The sequence below is a fragment of the Malus domestica genome, chromosome 15 (assembly GCF_042453785.1).
Source record: "Malus domestica chromosome 15, GDT2T_hap1".
Taxonomy (NCBI): domain Eukaryota; kingdom Viridiplantae; phylum Streptophyta; class Magnoliopsida; order Rosales; family Rosaceae; genus Malus; species Malus domestica.
Window position 1 is genome coordinate 10,593,332 of NC_091675.1, and position 23,489 is coordinate 10,616,820.

At 35.8% G+C, this 23,489-nt stretch overlaps 3 protein-coding genes across 7 annotated transcripts; 1 reads left to right on the forward strand and 2 right to left on the reverse strand.

Moving 5' to 3' along the window:
• Nucleotides 1-47: 47 nt before the first annotated feature.
• Nucleotides 48-3,769, reverse strand: LOC103400300 (ankyrin repeat-containing protein At5g02620-like). 5 transcript variants are annotated; one of them, XM_029095054.2, is made up of 4 exons: nucleotides 3,403-3,769; nucleotides 2,521-3,086; nucleotides 1,762-2,171; nucleotides 48-1,370 (listed from the first exon to the last, which is right to left on the reverse strand). In XM_029095054.2, the coding sequence occupies exons 2-4, from the start codon at nucleotides 3,002-3,004 to the stop codon at nucleotides 504-506; spliced, it is 1,761 nt and encodes a 586-aa protein (XP_028950887.2). In that variant the 5' UTR covers nucleotides 3,005-3,086; nucleotides 3,403-3,769; the 3' UTR covers nucleotides 48-503. The 5 variants fall into 5 exon arrangements, with proteins under 5 accessions (XP_028950887.2, XP_028950889.2, XP_028950888.2 ...); XM_029095056.2 differs by having other exon boundaries at nucleotides 2,521-3,089; nucleotides 3,403-3,705; XM_029095055.2 differs by having other exon boundaries at nucleotides 3,382-3,705.
• Nucleotides 3,770-6,235: 2,466 nt separating this feature from the next.
• Nucleotides 6,236-7,154, forward strand: LOC103400299 (uncharacterized). Its single transcript, XM_008338951.3, has 2 exons — nucleotides 6,236-6,539; nucleotides 6,655-7,154. Exons 1-2 carry the CDS (start codon nucleotides 6,236-6,238, stop codon nucleotides 7,152-7,154), a joined length of 804 nt encoding a protein of 267 aa, XP_008337173.3.
• Nucleotides 7,155-12,734: 5,580 nt separating this feature from the next.
• LOC103456331 (polygalacturonase) lies at nucleotides 12,735-15,081 on the reverse strand. The gene is made up of 4 exons (XM_008396038.4): nucleotides 14,564-15,081; nucleotides 14,168-14,457; nucleotides 13,372-13,600; nucleotides 12,735-13,159 (listed from the first exon to the last, which is right to left on the reverse strand). Exons 1-4 carry the CDS (start codon nucleotides 15,041-15,043, stop codon nucleotides 12,941-12,943), a joined length of 1,218 nt encoding a protein of 405 aa, XP_008394260.1. The 5' UTR covers nucleotides 15,044-15,081; the 3' UTR covers nucleotides 12,735-12,940.
• Nucleotides 15,082-23,489: the final 8,408 nt, after the last annotated feature.

Genomic DNA, 23,489 nt, shown 5'->3' on the forward strand with positions numbered 1-23,489 from the left:
ACAGATAAATGCAGAAAAACAAAAGAGACGAACTGAACAATACGATGTGAAAAGGGTAGTCAATATTATTAATTATAAACATCAACTGTTATTACAATACTTTGCAGATAACACACGATAATCTATAATCTTGTAATACTTGGGCAGCAGCAGTTGGCAACTTGGCATGGAACATTCATTCAGTTCAGTATCTGCAACAGCCTCACAGGCTCAAAGCCCTTAAGGATCAAACAAACCATGGATGTCTGAACTCATAGCATAGACGGTAAACACATACCACACACAGAAGAACCATCGAGAGATCACAAATGAGGAATGAAGCAGATATATGTGTCGTCCTTTTACTTGCTCAACCCCGATGCTCTTAATTTCTTCATATATACTCCATATTTCTAGGTTAAGAGATAGATGCTTCACATCAGTTCAGATACTTAATATCTGAATCGGATTAGTGAAGCCATAGGTCACCCGATCCGTTGTGTTTCATTTCTCCCAAATGAAACTTAAAGCGCATACATCCTCTTATATTCGCTGTTCAAAATCTCGTGTTCTGATGCCATAGACATAGACAACGAACGAGACTTACTCTCAGCTCTCCGGATGTTCCTCATTTTGCTCTCCTCCATCCTATGTAAAATGACACAATAGCACATGGAGCCAATGGTAGTAAGCATGATTGTGCTGCCTATAACTGTTGCATACACTGCAAGCCACCTCGAGTGTGAGCCCACCACCACATACGTCAGAGAAATAAAAGCAATCGAAATGAAGAGGCAAGCTAGCCACATGAGCTTGTTGATCACAAACACAAGCTGCTTTTTTGCCTTCTGCTCAATCACAACCACAGATGTCTGGACTACCACAACAGCCAGGGAGATGAAGAGCGCCAGGCTGTCAAATACAAAGAAGATGATGAAAGCGGCATTATTTGCTATGTGCGCTTGTCCAAGCGTAAGCCCTGGCGTTTCTTCCTCAACATATTGGCCAGGAACTGTGAATATGGCCGCAAAAGCAACTGTGGCAATCAGCACGGCAACAATAGTGGCATTGTTTATAGCATTGTTGAGGCCGCTAATGTGGAGCTTTTTCAACTTTTTTGCAATTTTCTGGACTCTGGCACCAGTTTGGCGGGTCTGTTGAAGTTGGGATTGGACATCGTGCTTTATGTCACTCACGGTCTGCTTCAGCTGCTTTGCTGGATTTGCAGGTTTTCCTTGGTCTTTAGAATTGGTGGCCCCTGCTTCCTTTAACACGGCCACAAGTTCTGGACTCCCATATTTTTCTGCAATGTCAAGGGGGGTCTCTCCAGCCTTGTTGCTTGCATTAATGTTACTAGCCTCTTTATTTATGGACAACAGACGGCATACATTCTGCACATGAAGGACATTAGCATTGAGCAAACAAAATTATATTACCAGCTAGCTTGCAGATTTTCAGATTGGTTAGGTTCAAATGAACTCGAAATCACATACGAGAACTACAAGTGTTGCCATTACCGCATACAAATATCATACACCAATTAAGCACCAACTATGAAAGTACGAGACCATTCTTCAGAGTAAAGCTGTAGCATACATTTTGAGTAAAATATCAGCACGGACATAATATTTAACATGATTTCTCAAGACCTATACAAATGGAAGCTAGACCCCATACCTAGTATAGAAATTTGGATTTAAAACGACGAACACTTGAATCATTGATATTATACATTTCATTAGGTTAGTAAATAAAATTGAAAGAAAAGAAAGGAGGAAGCACCTCAATACGGCCCTTCCTTGTGGCAATATGCAATGCATTGTTTCCCTTGTTATCTTCCACAGTCAAAACTGAGGGGTCGGGTTTCAGCAACTCCAGCACAATCTCCTCATTGTGCCCCTTCACGGCCATGTGTAGCGCAGTTTGGCCTTTAAGATCAGTTCTAAAAGCAGCACTTGGATCCTTGCGTAGTAAGGACTTGACTACTTCCAAGTGCCCCAACCTTGCTGCTGAATGAAGCACAGTCTTCCCATTATTGCGGGCTATCTTGGCAAGATTTGAGTCAGTTTCCAAAAGGAGATTTACAATATTAATATGCCCCTGAGTAGCAGCCGTGTGTAAGGCGGTTGAATTCGATAGATCTGTGGTCATTGCCAAGTTTGGGAACACATGCAGAAGTTCTTTCAACACCTCTGAAAGAAAGAAACAATTTCAAATCATAATGATGCATAGAGGAAGGAATATTATGTGATAGTCTCCTAAACATAATTAGGCTCTTATAGGTCACCAGACGAATAAGGTGAGAAGTAAAAGCCAGTGTGTGTGTGCGCGCGCTCGTGTGCGTGTTTAGACTGAGGAAGGCACAGTCCAGAAACATTTCAAAATCCAGCTTCAAGAAGATAATATGTTTTTCTGTAACACCAAATTACAAAAATTGTGTTCCTTTTTTCCATTGCATATGAAATAAACATTATAGAACTGCTTCTATTAAAATATTATGAATTTCAACAAATGAAATGGATATTCATACTACTATCTTACCAAGATGGCCATGTCTTACAGCAATGTGGAATGGGTCGTAGCCATTTCTGGCAGCGATGGATGCAGTTTGAAGGTCCATGTGCTTCAACATTTCCCCAACAACCTCAGCATGCCCATTCTCCGCTGAGGCATAGAGGGGGGTCTCTCCCTCCTGGTTCATCTTCGACAATAAACCAATTGACTCAGTGCTGTTACAATTCTGAAGAATTTCTCTGACTCTAACTAAATTCCCTGCTCGAGCCGCCAAATGGAGTTGGGAGTCACCTCTTTTACCCGGTGACTCTTTGCTCCTCCTCCGTTCACCGCCAATAAAGCTCAGCTGCTTCTCCATAACTATCCGAAAACTCTTCTGCTTCTCCATAAACCCGCGAAAACTCTTCTGTTTTTCCATCGCTCCTCGAGAACTTGACTGTTGCTCGATTGCCCCACTGAAACTTGGTAGTTTTTCCATCCTTGGAGCCTGAAAACTGCTCTGCCTCTCCATGACCAATTTCGCAGAAACCGGTTGATCTCAAACAAAATCCAACTTCCTAGTCCTCAGAATCCTGATTCTCCAATCTCAAATTCTACTTTTCCATGATCATAACCAGATAAACAATTTCAACCAAATTTATTTCCTCACAGTAAACTAATAATCACAATTCTGCAGATATATAGCATCACAAGAAATATGCTTTCCAATCTCTACTTAATTATTGGAATTCCAGTTCTTTGATCCAAAAACTACTTAACCAAACTGAAACTCGCCATTTGGAATATCAAAACCCGTTGAATAATGAAAACAACAGAACCCAGAAAGGAATCTAAATCCAAATCCAACAGATGACAAGAAACAAAAGTTGAATACTAATTACAAAGTACCTTGATTGTGAAGCTTTATACCTTATTCTAGTGCTCTGAATCTGAAAAGCTGGAACCTTTAGATACCATGCGGCTGAGGCTGAAACCCAAAACCAAAGGCTGAGACCTTGATCAATGATGGGGTATCATCACTATCACCTTATCAGTGAGTAACACTAGAACCACATCCCACCAACAAATTTCTTTTCAACTCAACTCGTACAAAACTACATGAGAATTGAGATTTTATGAGGAGACAGACAGCAAGGACAAACTACTGCGGACAACACCATCTATAATTCTAGAAATGATAACTCGGGAGAGGAGACTCAGTGGAGGAGAGTCGCTTGATGCTTTTTACTTTAGTAAAGATAATGTCTTCTATTTTGTTCCAAAAAAAAAAAAAAAAGATAATGTCTTCTATACGATCATTATGAGTTAAAAAAAAAAAGATTAAGGGAGTGACTGAGTGCGTTTAATCACATAATAATGTAGTTTAAATTAATTTTTGATAAGAATTGAATTTAAAATATTTTATTTACCAATGAAGAGTAATATTATTAGACTATACTACTAAATAGCTAATGTTTTTCTATTAAAAGCGACGAATGTGTTTAGGGTGAGATGTATATATGTACTTGGCTTCATTCATGCCATACACATACGCATAAGAATATCCGTCCACAATAATGGACATATATCAAAGGATCAGTATTTGATATTTAAAGGGGTTTTATTCTTTTCCAAATCAAATATCTCCAGTCTAGTGGGATAAATAATCAGACAAATACATAATAACTAATAACTAGCCTTCGCTCACATGGGTGTAGAAGATATTTTTTGAAATATGGTATGTTACACGCGACTTACACGTTTTAAATATATTTGTATGCGTAAATTGACAAAAGAAAAGTCAAATATTTGAAATAAATGAATCATGGTAGAAGAAACCCCTCATAAATCAATTAATGTAGCTGATTTCACATAATAAAATAGATTTTTATAGAATTTACATTATGAATAGAGAAAATAATATTTAATAAACAATTGATTGAATCACATTATTATTAGTCCATTGTGAGGCTAAGCCCACCCTCCATTTCCCTTAGTGTAGATAACATTGTTTGTTAAAAAAAAATCATTTGACAACTAATTGTATCACATTATTATGCGCGTGTGAGAGATTTTTTTGTAATTGGCACTACACACCTCTTAAGTATTTAAAAATTGAGAAATAATATTTAATAAACAACGGTGTGCAAAAGGTATTTTTTAATCACATCGTGCTATGCGTGACTTACACATTTTAAATGTATTTATATTTGTGAATTGATTCAACATTTTTTTATTTCGTTATTTTCTTTTTTTATCACCGGTGCTACGCGCCTCTTAAAATGTTTTGAACACAATATTTATGATTTTTCTTCCCCATCACGTGGGCATCATCAACTTTGTCATTTGTTTATTCTTTTCTTTCTTATTTTTCATTTTTTTATTCTTTTCTCTTTTCTTATTTATATTTATATTTTATTTTATAATTATCAAATTATCAATTTACCCTTGCATAATTTGATATATTATTTTAGGCAGCTTTTGAATTTTTTGACCGAAGGGCAGTTTAGTTCAATTCTTTTTGTCGAAGGGGCGACGCCAAATTTTTTGTCGGCATCTGGGGGCACCAAATTTCACTGTTCATCGCTCTGCTTTATCTGTTCACTGAGCTTCTTGCTTTCTTATATAGATTAGAGATAATATAGAATTTTTTGTTTTTGTCTTGGAAGAGTTGTATTGAGAAGAAGAAATAAAGAAGGATACATGATACATGTGCATCCCCATAATTGCGGAGGAAAAGAATCATTCCCAACTTTGATATATATTTACAAAGAATTAATAATTAATATAGAGGATAAGTGGTTATCTACCACAGTGGTGTACCTTTCGTGTTTCTGCCATAATGAAAATTTTCTTGTGAAGAAGAGTGTTGCCTTTGCATTATAGTGGGTTCAAATTCCGTCGGCTTCCTAATTTAACATCTAATCTAACAAATATATTATTTAATATAAAAAAATGTAGAGGCAAAGGGAAGTAATATATATACATACGTATATGTGTTGTATATGTTGATCAATCAGTATCCTTAAACATAAGGAGTTCTTAATAAACAACGAATAAGTGGTGATAGCAACAAATATAAATATATTGAAAAAGAAAAATTGAAGAAGATGCATGGCATGTGGAGTGTGGAGACACTCCTGGTGGACACCCTCGGGCAACAATATGGTAAGGCCATATCTAATCATTGAGCTAAAATCTAAAATTTTTAGTTCAGACATAGTTTTTCTATTCCAACCATTCTGACCTAAAATTTTAGTTCAAGATTAGTAAAGAATGAACTTAGGCTAATTTTTTTTCTTAAATTAACTTTAAAAAAATTTATGTAGACTATCGTAAATTAATTTTATGAACATTTTAATATAAAACTATTTAAATTCCGATAAATATTGAAAAATCACTAAATCGATACATGAAACTCATGAAACCCTATGGAAGAATATTAAAATCATGATAAAGATGTATGAACACAAAATACATGAAACATACAAGACACACAGAACACATGTGAAACGCATCATACACAAAACACATGATAAATATGAAGCACACACAAAACACATGTGAAACACGTGACACACACAAAATACATACCAAAATACATACAAAACACATGAAACACAAACCTACACACATGAAACTGAAACATCCAATCATCCTCTATATAAACACATGTTGAATATCAAACCATCACACAACATATTCACCAATCTTTCAACTTTTAAAGTGTTTTTGTTTCCTAAAAATCCTCAATATCTCATCAATGGGTGATAGAAGAAGGCGTAGCAGGGCAATGCAAATGGCACAATACCAAGCAAGCCTTGACAATGCGGATGCAGAAATGATCAACGCAGAAGCCAAATTTGCAAACTCACTTATGCAATATGAGCACCATGCCGAATTTAGTTATCGTGGTTCTGTCACGGGGCATTCATTTGTGCAGTGTGATAGAGAAGAGTGTTATGACCGAATGATGAAAGATTATTTCATCGAATCTCCGAGACATCCTGCTCAAGATGTTCGAAGGCGGTTTCAAATGAAGAGAAAGTTTTTTGAAAGCATCTTGAGTCAATCATGACCACTACCTTGCAAGGAAGATAGATGTCATAGGCTGACAAAGTTTATCACCTCATCAAAAGCTCACATCTGCATTTCGGATGTTAGCTAATGGGTCATCTGTAGACTCAACTGACAAGTATTGCCAACTTGCAGAGACTACTGCTATTGAGAACCTGAAGCGCTTCTGTAAGGCAATTGAAGCCACATACCTCCGTAAGCCAAATCGTGAAAATTTAAAGAGGCTTCTACGCAAGGCAGACAAAAGAAGCTTCCCTGGCATGATAGGAAGTCTTGATTATATACGTTGGAAGTGGAAAAATTATCCTACTGCTTGGGCTGGCCAATTCAAGGGCCATCATAACAAGCCAACCATAGTGCTCGAGGTTGTGGCGTCTTACGACACATGGATTTGGCATGCTTTCTTCAGCGCTCTTGGATCAAACAACGATATCAACGTTCTTTGGTCTTCTCCTTTGTTCAATGATGTTGTCAATGGATGGGCACCAGACTTTCGATACAAGGTAAATGGTAATAGATATGAGCTAGGTTACTACCTAACTGATGGTGTTTATCCTAGTTGGTCTACCTTTGTCAAAAGTTATTCTCATCCCGATAGTGCGTAGAAGAAATTATTTTTGCAAAGGCAAGAGTCTTACAAGAAGGATGTGGAGAGAACGTTCGGGATCCTACAAGCTCGATGAGCCATTATTAGAAGGGCTGCACGATTGTGGCATACCGAAGACCTCCATTCAATATGATGACATGCATAATTTTGCACAACATGATTGTGGAAAATGAGTACATCGAAATTGAAGAAGATTCAGATGAAGATGTGAATGATGACCAACCAACATATGCAAGAGTTATGGCAAGAGATGTTGAATATCTCACTGCAACCACATATTGGACCTGACAGGATATGGTTACATTGAGTGAGTATATGATACGTTTAAATATAATTCAAGCTCCTCAAGGTCATGACACACTTCGCAAGAATTTGGTTGAGCATATATGGCGCCGAGAAGGTGAACGTTGATGAGGTTGGTGTATTAATGTGTTCTTTTGTTAATTTTAAGTGTGCTAAGTTATTTTATGTAATAATTTTAAGTGTACTATGTTGGTATTTTCTAGTAATAAATTGAAGTGTTTTCTTGTGCGAAGTCTTTTGTCTAATACGTTGTCAAAATTATTGAATGTCGTTTGAATTATTGAAGGCATCTATTATACATCCAAGTGTGCAATAATAAGTACAATAATTATTGAAGACATCTAGATTAATAGAAACAATAAGTAATAAATCATAAATTTAATACACACGACAATTAATAAAGTACATAAACTTAATACAAACGACAATTCATAAACCACATAAACCACATAAACTTAATACAATCAATAATTCATAAACTACATAAACTTAATAATGATATCCACCATCTTGGCTTGGTGGTGGACTTGATGGTGGACTTGGGATATAGCCTTGAGGTCATTCATCATCTTGAAATATACTCCTTGTAGCATACTTTTGCAAAATTTCATTTTGCTTACCACGTAGGAACTTCTTCCTCTCTGGAGTGTATTTGTTGAGATCCTCAATCATGAAATTAATTTTGAACCTTTCTTGCTCCCTATCCCCTTCTTCCTTCATGGCCAAACGCATTCGGGCCACTTCTTCTTGCCGAGAGTTATGGCTTTCGGACAATCTTGCAAATCCGGTAGCAATGTGTCCACTCATTGGCTCTTGGGACTTCCCTTTTCTCTTTGCTTCCTTTTGTTTATCTCTTCCCAGGGGCCTTGCAATAGAAGAAGTTGCAATAGAAGAAGTTGGGGTCATTTCATCGACACCTTCATTAACACCTTCATCTCCATCATTTGTCGGTGCAGCTTCACATTGAAATAATCTTCCCCATTATTGGTCTGCATCGGTTGCCTACCTCGGACAATCCTTGAGGACGTCCCAAGCATGATGCAACTTAAAAGGTTGATTTTTTGGTGTTACTCTTGTCATGTAAATTGCCATTGCTTTGTCACCTTATGCAAAAAATACATAAAAATAATTAGTTGCAAAATAATATTATGTACATGACAAATAAAATATCAACAAAAAAACTCACAATTTATGCGGCACTCATTCCACTAGCCATTTCAACCACGGCTTTCTCCAAACTTCCCTTCCATAAAGTGCATGCTTTGTTGATAGTCTTCCATCGATCGTAAAGACCACCACCTTCCCTCTTGCCGCCGTTGCAATTTTCATGAAACTTTTCAATGATTTTATCCCACAGAACCTTTTTATTTTGATTCGTGCCAACTGCACCATCTTCGCTAATAGAAACCCATGCAAAGCATAAAGCAACCTTCCTCATAGGTCCAATTACGACCTTTAATATGCTCTCTTGCCATCTTGAAAATTTTGGAAATGGGAAGAAATGGTAGAAAGAAAAATTGGAAGAATTGTAAGAAAAAAGTGAGTTTGGTGTGAATGTTTGAACAAATATAGGTATTTATAGAGTTTTTGGGTGAATTTTGAGTTAAATATTTTTTTTAATTATTTTAGCTGTTAGATTTAAATTTGGGCCGTTAGATTTTTTTTTATCGTTAGATTTGATTATATTCGATCTCAGCCGTTGATATAAAAAATATAAAAAATAAGTTTGAATCTAGGCTATTGGATCAACCAACGGCCTGTTGATTCCATCCGTCGAATCAATAGAGCCGTTGGTGCGCCTAGGGAACGTGGCCGGCATGCCCACGTGGGTGGGGCCTAGTCGGTTTGATAGCGCGTCTGGTGAGTGGGTGGGGGTGTTTGGCGCACAAACGCCCGGTTTTAGGTGCACCGGTGGGGCCTACGCTGAATCCTGGGCTAATTTTTTTACGGAATTTGGCTTGAGTTTGACTTTTGGCTTTTAGCCCAAACATTTAGGTTGGGTTGGGTTTAGTGTTTAGGAACAATGAGCACACCCCAAACAATATGCAAATTGCAGAATTTAGATCATATCAAAAAAAGATGTCAAATCTTAAGTGAAATGTTAACTAATCACTTTTGACAGCAAATATTACTCCAATCGAACAATCTTTTAGTTGACCTGGAATGGCAACAAGGCTTCTAGCGTCAATTTCAACACTACCTTAATTTGCATTTTATTTATTTTTTAATTGGTACGTCCCATAATCCACCTGAATATAAAGCTTTAAAAATGATTTTACTGTTTATTTTATTTTGAAACGGGCGTTATATGGTAGTAAAATAATAATTAACATACTAGTTGGAATACAAATAAATTTGATAGCATTCCTCAAAATAACACATCAACCATCAATTAAGCATTTAAATAAAAAAAAATTGACATATTTATTGAAGATGCTCGGTAAAAAGAAGTCAATAGAAAATTAATTATTTAGTTGTTTACAAAAACAATTAATTATTTTGTTTACAACAACTAAAATGGCTTAAGAGAATTGAGGGTAATGTTGTATAGCACTATGTAGCATGTGAATAAGAATCCATTTGAATTTTCAATCCCAAGTTTGAAAATATATAAAGTCGGAAGGAATTTGATGAATGGAAAATGACTGCCAGCTGCATTGAATCATTCATCAATCCTACAGCTCTCACGGGCTCAACTTACATGAATCAAAGTTCGGATCTCTCTTCCTCTTTTCAACAGTTCAAATTTCTTGATCGTCGATTTAGAATTGCAAAATCTAGAAAAGATCTAACGGTAAAAAAAAAAGATCTAACGGTCCAAATTTAAATCCAATGGCTAGAATAATCTTAAAATTTAAATATTTTTTCCAACGGCTAGAATAATTTTTTTTTTAAGTTTATGTGGTTTATCATGATTTTCATGTATTGATTTAGTGATTTTTCAAAATTTATCGGAATTTAAATATTTTTAGGTTAAAATATTCATAAAATTAATTTAGGATAGTCTACATAATTTTTTTTTAAAAAGTTAATTTAAAAAAAAATAGCCTTAATTCATTTTTTGATAATCTGAGGCTAAAATTTTAGGCCAAAAGGGTTGGAGTAGAAAAGCTGTTTCTGGGCTAAAACCTAAATTTTCTGGGCTAAATATTTTTAGGTTTTAGGTCAGGATTGAAGATGGTCTCACTAGCTCAACTTACATGAATTAAAGTTCTCTCTTCCTCTTTTCAACAGTTCAAATTTCTTGATCCGTGGATTTAGAATTGCAAAATCTAGAAAATATCTGAATTCTATGCACACCACTTGGCTTGGCACTTGATAAAGGTCAATGACGTAGGTCTCACAATTACGTAGGCAAATAAAAAAACAATTTGGATATTGTATAGGATAATAATAATTAGACAAATGCATAGTATAACAATTTGGAGAGAAACATGGGCTGATCTGTAATCTCAGATTAGTAATATATAATAGGATAATGTTAGGAACATTAAATTTTCAAACTAAATTTTGTAAATTTAATTTAAAATTTTAGTTTCTCTTGCATTACTATATTGTATATTACAAATCTGAGACTAAGGAGGAACCCCTCTTTCTCTCCAAACCTAAACTTTTAGGAGTCTTCCAAAATTTTAACTGTAGATTACTATATATGAAATTAAATTTGATTTAACCTAATGAAAAACATTAAACTTTTAACCGTTTGTAGATTAATCTACGTTTGTTTCATTTCACATATGTATTTTATCTTTTACTGCTAAGTTTAAAAAAGGCATGTGTGAGTGACTCTGTGTGCAAACTATGAAGTTGACATGTGCCTAATGTTTGTTGAAGGAAAATAACATAGCCATTGGCATATGTAATTATACAATTAGTTAGGCATGCAGCCTCTTTTGACTGAGTATCAAGATCCGAGACTGCGCGCGGCGGTTCTCCATTTTTTATTTCTTTCTCTGCTTTCCGGTCAAATAGGGGTACGGACATTCGTGTGCGAGACATGATGATGATACTCTTACCAGAATAGAGTCGGTCAGTCAAATAACACAAACAAAATTCTTTGACTGTTTCGGAGTACTGGTGTAAAAGAATAGTTAAATATTTCAAGGATTGTAATCGTTAAACTTTTAATTTTTATACTTCTAAATAAAAATTGACGATTAAAAATAATATCCAAAAAAAATCCCCAAATACCCTAAAAACGTGTGTGCAAATTGTAAGCAGCAGCAGATCATCTCCCAAACAATCAAAGTTAATTAAGTTTTGACCGTACGTGCTGATTCCGTAGTTATCATCTAATTACTTAAAGTGCATGTTTGAGATCAACACCTTCATTCGATTTCAATCTGATGACTGTACTGCTGATTTCTCTTTTATTCTAATTAAATTGCGATTGACCAGTGATCAATCCATGTTTATTTTATGTTGAAAATCAGTTGACCAGCGATATTGGATCCATATTTTGCATGTGTTCATTAATTGATGCCTTAGTGTCAGTTTTAAATTGAATAATTTGCAGTGAAGGACGTTAGATGAACATATATATATTTTTTAATTTATGACAAATTGCTTAAAATCGGTATAACAAACTGTTTAAAAAATTTAGTTCATATACAAATTGAAACTGTTTTATAAGTTCATATTATACTTCAGAAAATTTCCTGTTTGCAATTTATTTAACTGCATCATCAAATACGGATGCAATTTGTAATAAATTTGAATTTTAGAAGATTTTGATAAAAAAAAAATTAAGTGACAGAATTAAAAAGATTTTAATAGACTCTAAAATTCTATATAATTTTTTTGTTCAAAAAAAAAAAAAAATCTATATAGATTTTGGCATATTCTTACGAACTGTTCATCTTCTATTTGGTATGGCGTGAAAATAAATCAGAGGGGGAGAGTTGGGTTTTTTATGGCATTTGGTATTTATGCTACCCATCCTTAAATCTATCAAAATCCCTTGCCCATTAAAATCCTAGCAAATATGTGGCATTCTAACTACACCTAGACATTTGTGGATTTTTTTAAAATCCTAATCGATTATCCCTGGATTTGGATGTATTCTTTAAAATCCTTTTAACTCCTAATTTGACAACACCATAATTTCAAAATCTTTGATAGTCTTTAAGAATCCTAATTGACTACACCTATTTTAAAATCTATTAAAATTCTATCAAATCCTAATTTGACTATACCCTCTTAATTTCTTCTTTGTGATGGGAAAATAAAAACTCATTACAATATTTCAGAAAATCGATACGTACGTAGAGATATATCCACTTTCAATAGGATTGATATACTCCAAGCAACACTCAACCATGGAAGCTCTACAAATAACTGCATCCATGTGGTGTGGTGTGCAAATCCATCACCATTGATCAGTGGTAATTAATCTTGATACAATCATACAACCTGCTCGATATTGTCAAATCACATACGATACACGTACATAATTACCTTAATAATATATAGATCAATTATCTATATACAAGAATCTGGCATAAGCAGTCCAGTGCTGGTTCCACTAATGTTCTTGCACGATGACGTGGTAGCCTTATTCAGATATGTAAGCTTGATGTCTTGCAATCTAATCCCTGTACATGGAGTGCTAGGGCTGCATTCAAATGTTACTGCCTCTGCCGTTCCCGACGTCCCTTGTATGTTTCTGTATGTCACTTGACTAATCTTCACACCCGAACTCTACAACAACAGAAAAACTAATAAGCTACCCATATTATATATTATATAAACAAAATTGAGGTTCCATCGTAAAATCAATTGATATATGAGAAGTAACTCAACTCTTATAAGCCCTTACAAAGTTTCTGCCGTTGCGGCAAAGGGCCATTTGGATTTAATTTAATTTAATAGATATGTAATTAAGGGAATATAATATAGGATATTAACTTTACCATAGAAGGACAGCCTTGGTTATTGGGGCAATAATCCTGGTCAATGATGACGGGGTTTTTAACGTTCCTCATGATGATGTTTTGGAAGAGAATGTTCTTAACGAAGCCAGTGCTAGGCCTGGCCCATGACTTTATTCGTACTCCATTGTCTGATCCACTGAACACTGCATTCGTTAGGGTTACATTTTGGACACCATCTTCCTTGAGATCCTTGCCTAGACTTCCAATGCTGCATTATATATAGTCATCAGATCAAATTCACAGATCATGAGAGGCACTACCTTAATTCGTAATTAAGCTATATTTTTGAATCAGTGTTTAGGTTGGTTATTAAGTTAATCTTTTCTACATCGGAGTCCATTAGAATATCACATGCTAATTAAACCCATCCCAAGTTTGTGTTACTTAGGCCTGGTTTGGTACTGAGGTGATTCTGAAAAAAGCTGGTATAAAAAAAAGCTGAGAGTTTTTTTCGTGTTTAGTAAACATTCAGCTTCAGCCTTTTTCACAGTTTTGGGTGAACAAAAGCCAAAAACAAGAAGCTGCAAAACTCAGCTTTGAAAAACCGGTTTTTTTTCACATCTGTTTTACATAAAAGTTTACCAAATACTATAATACTGCTTTTTTTTTTTTCAAAAGCATTTTTACAAAAAATTTTACCAAACACTCTACAACTTTATTTCACAGCCGCTGATTCTCACAGCACATCAGAAGCAGTTTTTTTTCAAAGCACAACAATACCAAACCAGCCCTTAATAAACCCAACTTGGAAATAAATAAGACTGATCGACTGTACCTTACGCCATGGCCTGGACCACACTTGATGTTGCTCATATAGAGGTTTCTGGTGCCAGGACCGATTGATATGCAATCGTCTCCGGTTTGCAAGATGCTGCCCGTGATGGTGACTCCGGTAGAGCTCTGCACATGAATGCCATCTGTGTTTGGGCTTTCACTCGGAGCGATGATCTTCACGTTTCGAACGACCACATTGTTGCAGCTGTTGACTACAAGGTGGGTTGCCTGACTGTTGATCGATGTTAAACCACTTACCAGAACGTTGTTTGCCCAATTGAACGTTATAGACTGCACATACGTATATTATTATTATTTTATTAGTATTATGTTAATTATATATATTATATTAGTATGGTGTAATTATCATTAAAAGTGCATATTTATGCGTACTTACCCTAGCTCCAACAGGGCAACTCTTGCCGGATTTCCTGCAAGCCCAAAATGCAACCCCCCTGGCGTCGAGGGAACCACCGAGGACCCTAAGTCCGGTGACCTCAATGAATAAAATCCAGTAGCCTGAGTTTCCCAAAGCCCTATAGTCCGTGGGGGCCACAAGGGTTCCGTCTATTCGAACTGTTACTTGTCTGGTCTTGCATGGACCTCTAAACACCACAGCCTTCAACAAGAACCTTCCTTTGGGGATGTACATGACAGCATTGCCCTGCCCGGAGCTGCACGCCGATGCCCATGCCTTGACGAATGCTTGGGTCGAGTCCGTCTTCCCATCTGCTCGTGCACCAAACTTCATCACATTGTAGCTAACTGCCGCTGCATTGGAAGACTGCAAGAACAATATGCTGATCGTGAAAAACAGCATTACTGCTGCTACATAATAATTATGAATGTTGCCACAGAAGCTTGATGTATAAGCCATTTTTGTGATGATATAAGTACTTCAGATGTGGGGTTGGATATAAAATATATATGATTTCGATGGAATTAATTGGTATAAGTAATTGGATTGGATTTGGATGCTGAAAAAGAAGCAGTACTTTGGAGGTATTTATAGTTGCTTATTATTCCGTGATAGGCACTAGTACATATTCATATCATAGATGATATGTATGTGTATATTAGAGAAAGTCAGCGTAGGTAATTATAAAATGGTGGAGTGCAGGTGCAGCTTAATTATATGATAAAATTAACAAATCAAAAAGTATTATTGTATTTGCACGTCGCCGATCGATCGTTGGCATTAGGGTTTAGGGTTAGATACATGTGTTAGGTAGTGATATGTACGGATACATGAGACATATATGCATAATGCATGTGATAGCTTATACTTATATATACGCGCAGTAGAAAGAGAGAAAAGAGAGATTATTAGGCGGCGGGCAAATGGCATTATTAGCATGCATGTGATGATATATGATTGAAGTGATCTTTCCTAGTTTATTAGGGCTTTCCCATCTGGCAAGGCACTTGCGTACGTAAGGAATGAGATATATCCCTCATCTTATACGTATATATTGGTTTTGTATAACATGAGTTCATATATCCATCTCAGTTTTGCCACGTGACACATGGAAGAAACCCGGAGCAGTGGCTGGCGGAGAAGTCGCCGATCAAATGGCCTTAAACACAGGTCAATATTATTAATTCCCCTTCTACTAAAATCATGATTAACTGAATTAATTGACAACTTAATTAAGCTAACACTACGTACGTACTGTGTGAATTGTACTAGCTAGAGGTCGAGGACAGACATTTCTCACCTCTATCACATTACTAATCTTTGGCAGCCAAACATATATAACATGGGCCATATGCTCTTGCTCATCACACATACTTAGCCACTAGTAATTAAATAGTAAATTATACATGTTTATCATCGTCATCATTCTTCTTTTGCACCCCATTTTGACTTTACTCAAACTTATAATGCTTTTGGGTTTAATCACATAAATTGTTTTCATATAAACTTCTTCACAAGTACGAAGTTGCATTGCTTCATGAAGGGTGGATTCATACTTGTATAGGCTAAATCGTCAAAATGGTCCCTGAGATTTGCATAACTCATCACTTTGGTCCCTGAGATTCCAAATCGATAAAAGTGGTCCCTGAGATTGTCCACCATCCATCATTGTGGTCCTTCCATTAAAAACTCCGTTAAATGTCCCAGCGCTCCTGGCCGGAAGTTTAGGCAATTTTCAAAACTTCGTAACTCAATAGTTTCTTAACCAAATTCGACCCATAATATATCAAAATGAAGATAGGAAAGTGTAGAATAAGATTATACCTATTTTGAAGCCCAATGGTTGCCGGAGATGGCCGGAAAATAGCCTCAAAGTTGACTGGTCCGAGTGAAAACTTGAAAACTCGCAGAAAACTGGGTAAACTTTAAATGTTCATAACTTCTTCAATACTCAATGAAATCAAGTGATTCAAAAACAAAAATCATACTTCTCGACGAGACAAAGAGAATGGTACCTTTTTAGAAGCTAACTTGCCATGGTTTGGCCAGAAAACGGCTCGAAAGTGGCTGTCTTGGTATCAAGTTAGCCACTTTTGAGCTGTTTTCCGGCCAAACCACGGTAATCTAGCGTTGAAAAAGGTACCATTCTCTTTGTCTCATCGAGAAGTATGATTTTAATTTTTGAATCACTTGATTTAGTTGAGTATTGAAGAAGTTATGAACGTTTAAAGTTTACCAAGTTTCCGGTGAGTTTTCCAGTTTTCGCTCGGACCAGTCAACTTTGAGGCTATTTTCCTGCCATCTTCGGCAACCATTAGGCTTCAAAATAGGTATAATCTTATTCTACACTTTCCTATGTTCATTTTGATATATTATGGGTCGAATTTGGTTAAGAAACGATTGAGTTACGAAGTTTTGAAAATTGCCCAAACTTCCGGCCAAGAGCTCCGTGACACTTAACGGAGTTTTTAACGGAATGACCAAAATGATGGATGGTGGACAATCTCAGGGACCACTTTTATCGATTTGGAATCTCAGGGACCGAAGTGATGAGTTATGCAAATTTCAGAGACCATTTTGGCAATTTACCCTACTTGTATATGTATATATGAACTCTAACGAAATATTCAATAGTAAAGGGGTGAATTAATGTACAACATATTTTTAACTTGGCAACTGACCACCATCCCTATAATAATTCATAGGTGTTCAAAAAAATAAGAAAAGGCATCTAAAGATGCCTTGGCGCCCGTTTAGACCCGCCTAGGTTGTGTATCTCAATTAGACCAAAAATAAGATAACTTCCATTTTGCATTTTATTTTCAATAATTTGTTAGAGACTTGTTGGATACTTGGAGAAACATTCATTATATGCTTGTTCCCCATGTTTTGAATATGTTCCATATTGTACAATTTATGTATCCCAATACATTTGTTTTATTCTAAAGGACAAGTAGACATTCCTAGGTATTAACCAATGACACTTGGCAAGCAAATATGAGTGTGATTAGTTACAAAAGTAGTTAAGAATTGAGTTGGTTAAAAGGGTAATATTGTAATTGAATAAGGTAGTTAAGGGGTACCCTTGTAATTGTAGGAAGTCATTGGTTACTATATATAACCATTAGACTCTTCATATTAACGAATTTAATCTATATGAACTGTTGAATCTTAGAGAAATTGAAGCACGATTCCTTCTTATTTCTTCTTCTTCGTTTGCCTGTTTACTTTGTTCTTGTGAGAATCTTAGAGCTGTTAATATGGTATCATCGCCAGAGGTTGATCCTTAGTGATTTTTTTTTCGTTCTTCAGCCACATGGTTTATAGTTGCTCAAGAATTTTTTGTTTTCGCTCTTCTGCCGCATGATTTGTAGTTTCTTGGTTCTTGTGGATGATTTGTTGGTCTTGGTGGAGTTTCTTGGTGCTCGAATTATGGTGTTTCAACAAAGTAAAGGTTTGTGCATTCTAGCTATTTGTTGATTTGCGTCAGTGAGAATTTCTTTTTGTTTGATGAATTCCAAGGCCGATTGTCATCGTCAACTAGTTTGCTCATCGGTTTCTTGATGAATTGTCGATTGCAGAGGCTTAAAGATTTGGTTTTGGTTCAATTTATGGTGCAAATCAGGTGATTTTGTTCTTTGAATTCATGCATATGTCTAGAATACTGCTGAGATGATTTACTGTGTTCTGGGTAGTACAATTTCTGTGATGCTTTCGATTTCTGCAAAATCTAGGGTTTTTTTGTGATAGTTGTAATCTTGAAGTTTGGTGATATGATGTATATTCATCCCAAGAAAGTGTCATTCCTTCTTGGTTAAGTAAGTGTATATTCTGCAAAGTGCACAAGAGTATCAATCTCTTGTTATATCATATTTGTTTTACTATCAAAGAAAGTGTCAGTCTTTCTTAGTGTCAAAAGAGTATCAATCTCCTGCATTAAAGAAAATGTTGAATTCTTGGTTTAAGTTGAGGGTATTAGTGCACATGAATATCAATCTCTTGTTCTATCAGATTTGTTTTACTATCAAAGAAAGTGTCAGTCTTTCTTGGTGACTTGTGGAATCAAAATTTCAGTATCTTTGGAGTTTACAACAATGGCTTCTTCATCATTCAGGATTGAAAATTTACTAGGAATGTTAACTATAAATTTGAGGGATGATAATTTTGCTAAATGGGCGTTTCAATTTCAGTAGGTTCTTAAAGGATATAAGCTGTTTGGATACTTTAATGGGACAAAAGCATGTCCACCAAAGTATGTGGTTAATGAAGCAACATGAGTAACATTTGAAATTACAGAAGCATACATTGAATGGGAATCTACGAATATGGCTCTATTGAGTTTGTTACTAGCAACTCTAACATATGAGACTATGGAGTATGTGTTGGGATGCAGAACTACAATTGAAGCATGGAGTAACCTTGTGGACAGATATGCATCTGTTTCTAAGTCAAGAGTGAATCATCTTAAAATTGAATTACATACAATTCAAAAGGGTACTGATATTAATGATAAATATCTGTTGAAGTTGAAGAATATTAGAGAGCAATTAACTGTTGCTGGTGAAGTGGTTTCTGATAATGACATTATAATTGCTGGTTTAGCTGGACTTCCCAAAGAATATTCAGTTCTCAAAACAGTAATATTGGCTAGAGAGTCATCCATTACTTTAAAAGAGTTCATGGCACAGTTACTAGGGGCTAAAAAAGAGATTGAGGGTGAGATCAATATGTTATCTCATAACATGACATCATTATATGTCAATGGTTTGAATTTTTCTGTTGCTGGATCATCTGCTTCTTTTGGATCAACATCTAATCCTGCAGGGCACAATCATATCCCATCAACTACTGGAGGCATTATCACTCAGTCATCTTATAATGGTGTTGCACAGTCATTCATTCCTATTCATCAGCCCTATCCATAGCCATTTCCACAACCATTTCCACAGCCACTTCCACAACCATTTCCTCATGATACCTCATCATTTTATCCACCATCTTATGGATTTGGATTTATGGGCAATAATACTGGTCCAAGACCTTTGTTTGGGAATAAATCGTATAATGGTTCTACTTACAAGGGTAACAATAATTTTAGGTCTAATGGTGGCTATAAAGGAAATTCTTTCAACTCTGGAGGGTCTTATGGTACAAGACAGAGTGGTTCTAATACATGATTTTGGAATACTGATACTAAATCCAATGCGGTAATTGAGTGTCAAATATGCAATAAAGGGGTCATACTGCAGTGAATTGTTTTAGAAGGAATACAACCACAACATCTCCCAGGTTTGTGGTTGAGTGTCAAATCTGTGGGAAAATAGGCTATTCTGCTTTGGAGTGCTATCACCGAGGCAATTATGTCTATCAAGGTCAACAACTACCACCATTTTTTAATGATATGGCTGCCTAACAATCAACAAAGTTCATTCTTCACGATGCTTAGATACTTGATTCTGGAGCTTCTCATCATATTACTGCTGATGTCAACTCTCAAGTAACACCATTTGAAGGTTCTGAAACAATAACTATTGGCAATGGCACATGTTTATCGACTGCTAATATTGGTTCTACAACTCTAAAAACTAATTCTAGTGAACTTGTTTTAAATAATGTGCTGCATGTTCCAAATATTTCAAGGAGTTTATTATCTGTACAACAACTATGTGCTGATAATCATAGCTGGTTCATATGTGATGAGAGTGAGTTTTTTGTGCAGGACAAGAAGACAAGGGAAATTCTGTATCAAGGAAAGAGTAAGCCGAGGCAACTGTTTCAAATTCTTGTTGTCAAGAGTTCAAAGGGAAAGCAATATGCAATTTAGAATTCCTTAGGTTTTCTTGGACAGATGGTAAAGTCAAATCTCTGGCATCAAAGAATGGGTCATCCCACAAATGAAGTAATAGTTGTTATGTTAAAAAATTTTGGTATATCAGTAGATGTATATGATAAACATAGTATGTGTACTCATTGTATCAAGGGTAAAATGTCAAGAATTCCATTTCCTTCTAGGACTGAGATGTATACTTTATCTTTTGAGAAGGTTCACACAGACATTTGGGGATCATCTCTTGTAAAGTCCTTAGAAGGACATAAATATTATGTAACATTTGTTAATGAATACACGAGATACATTTGGATATTTCCACTGTGCAACAAATTAGATACCATTGATGTGTTTGTTAGATTATATAATTTCATACTTAATCAGTTTAGAGTTTCTATTAAATGGGTGCAATTTGATGGAGGGGGAGAGTATACTAGTCACGCATTGAAGACATTTCTTGCTACTAAGGGAATGGAACATATGATATCATGCCTTTATACCCCACAACAGAATGGTTTGATGAAAGGAAACATAGGCATATAGTAGAGACATCAATCACTTTACTTGTCACTGCTAATTTACCAATTGACTTTTGGTATTATGCATGTGCACATTCTGTGTTTCTTATAAACATAATGCCATGTAAGTCTCTCTTAATGGAGTCTCCTTACTACAAATTATACTCAAAACACCCAGATCTAAAGTCCTTGAAAGTGTTTGGTTGTGCAGTGTACCCTTGGTTGAGGCCATACAATGGTAATAAACTGCAATGAAGATCTGAAATGTGTATTTTCTTAGGTTATTCCATGGGATACAAAGGGGCGATTTTTTTATAATCCAAAAACTAGAAAGTATATAGTCTCAAGACATATTATCTTTGATGAGACCATGTTTCCCTCTACAAAAGTATCAAGATCTCTAACAGTGGAGCAATATGAAGTTATGTCTTCAAAAGCAGTCCCAGTGCTTATTCCAGTCTCTATGTCAATGGAGTATGTAGTTCAGCACATTATGACTAATCCACATCATGCTGAGAATATAGTATTTCCAATGCAGCCCTCAAGGAGTAGCTTATTCAGTGACACTTCATCTTCTGGAGCTTCTCATCATGCAGTAACAAGACAAGATTATTCTTCCTTTCTTGTATGTTTGCCTAAGTTATATTTACTACAACTTGAACAGTCTTTGGAGGGAGCTAATGATTATTGTGGATTCTCTTTTCTTGCTGATATTGGGGATGTTGAAGAACCAAAACATTTCACAGCTGCATCAAAAGTAAAACAGTGGCAGAATGCTATGTAGGAAGAGTTTGATGCCTTAAAAGCTCAAGGGACATGGCGATTAGTACCTATTCCATCAAATCGAGAGGTAATTGGAAGTAAATGGGTTTACAAAATAAAAAAGAACTCAGATGGCACAATATCCAGATATAAAGCAAGATTGGTCGCACAAGGGTTTAGTCAAAATGAGGGAGTGGATTACACTGAGACATTTAGTCCAATGGTTAGGCACACTACAGTGAGAATAATTCTTGCTTTGGCAGCTCAATTTAGTTGGGACTTACGACAATTGGATATAAATAATGCCTTTCTTCATGGTGAGCTTGAGGATAAGGTTTATATGAAGCAACCACAGGGATTTGTGGACTCTGCATATCCAAATCATGTGTGCAAGTTAGTTAAATCATTGTATGGACTCAAACAGGCACCAAGGGCCTGGAATTCGAAATTTACAAATTTTTTACCTGCACTTGGTTTCAAAACTGCATTATCAGATTCCAGCTTGTTTGTGAATATTGATGATGGGGATGTTATTCTACTTCTTCTATATGTAGATGACATCATTCTCACTGGTTCATGCACACAAAAGATTCAATCTGTTATCACTGATCTTGCTGAAGTATTTGATTTAAATGATATGGGCAGGTTGACATATTTTCTGGGTTTGCAAATTCAATATGATTTGGATGGTTCTTTACTGATTACACAGTCAAAATATGTCAAAGAATTGTTAAAGAAAGCAGGGATGGAAACTTGCAAACCTACATCAACCCCATCGAAGCCCTATTCTCAGTTACTTGTTGCTGAAGGTACTTTTTTATATGATCCTACTCACTTTAGGAGTCTTGTGGGTGCACTTCAGTATTTAACATTCACACGCCTAGATATTGCTCACGCGGTCAATGTCATTTGCCAATATATGAATCATCCAATAGATTTACATATGCATTTAGTGAAGAGAATTGTGAGATATTTACATGGAACTATACAATGTGGGTTGAAGTATACTAAGGCAGATGAGTTCAGTATTACAGCTTATTCTGATTCAGACTAGGCAGCTAATATTAATAATAGAAGATCAATTACTAGGTTTGTTGTGTATCTTGGGTCAAATCCAATCTCTTGGCAATCAAAGAAGCAAGCTACTGTTTCAAGAAGTTCAACATAAGCTGAATACAAAGCTTTAGCTCATTGTGCAGCTGATGTATATTGGATCCAGTCATTACTAAGAGATGTGAATCAGTTTGTATCAATGCCTCCTCGCCTTCATTGTGATAACCTTTCTGCCCTAGCCTTATGTTCCAATCCAGTCTTCCATTCCAAGATTAAACACTTGGACACAGATTTCCACTTTGTTTGAGAGAAAGTGCAAGGAGGTGATCTTACAGTCCATTATATACCAATTGAAGAACAAGTGAAGATGTGTTTACAAAGGGGTTGCACAGTCCAATCTTTGTCAAACATTGTCACAATCTCAATCTGGAAGGTATCAAGTCAATAATACAACAAAACCAAGGTACAATGCAGATTTGTTCAAGAGCAGAAGACTCAATGGATCACAATCAAGGCACAAGTGCTTCTGGATCATGATAATCTTTTGTCAAACGTCGCTTGGGAGTGCTCCAGCCACATTTGAGAGGGGAGTATTAACCAATGACACTTGGCAAGCAAATATGAGTGTGGTTAGTTACAAAAGTAGTTAAGAATTGAGTTGGTTAAAAGGGTAATATTGTAAGTGAATAAGGTAGTTAAGGGGTACCCTAGTAATTGTAGGAAGTCATTGGTTACTATATATAAC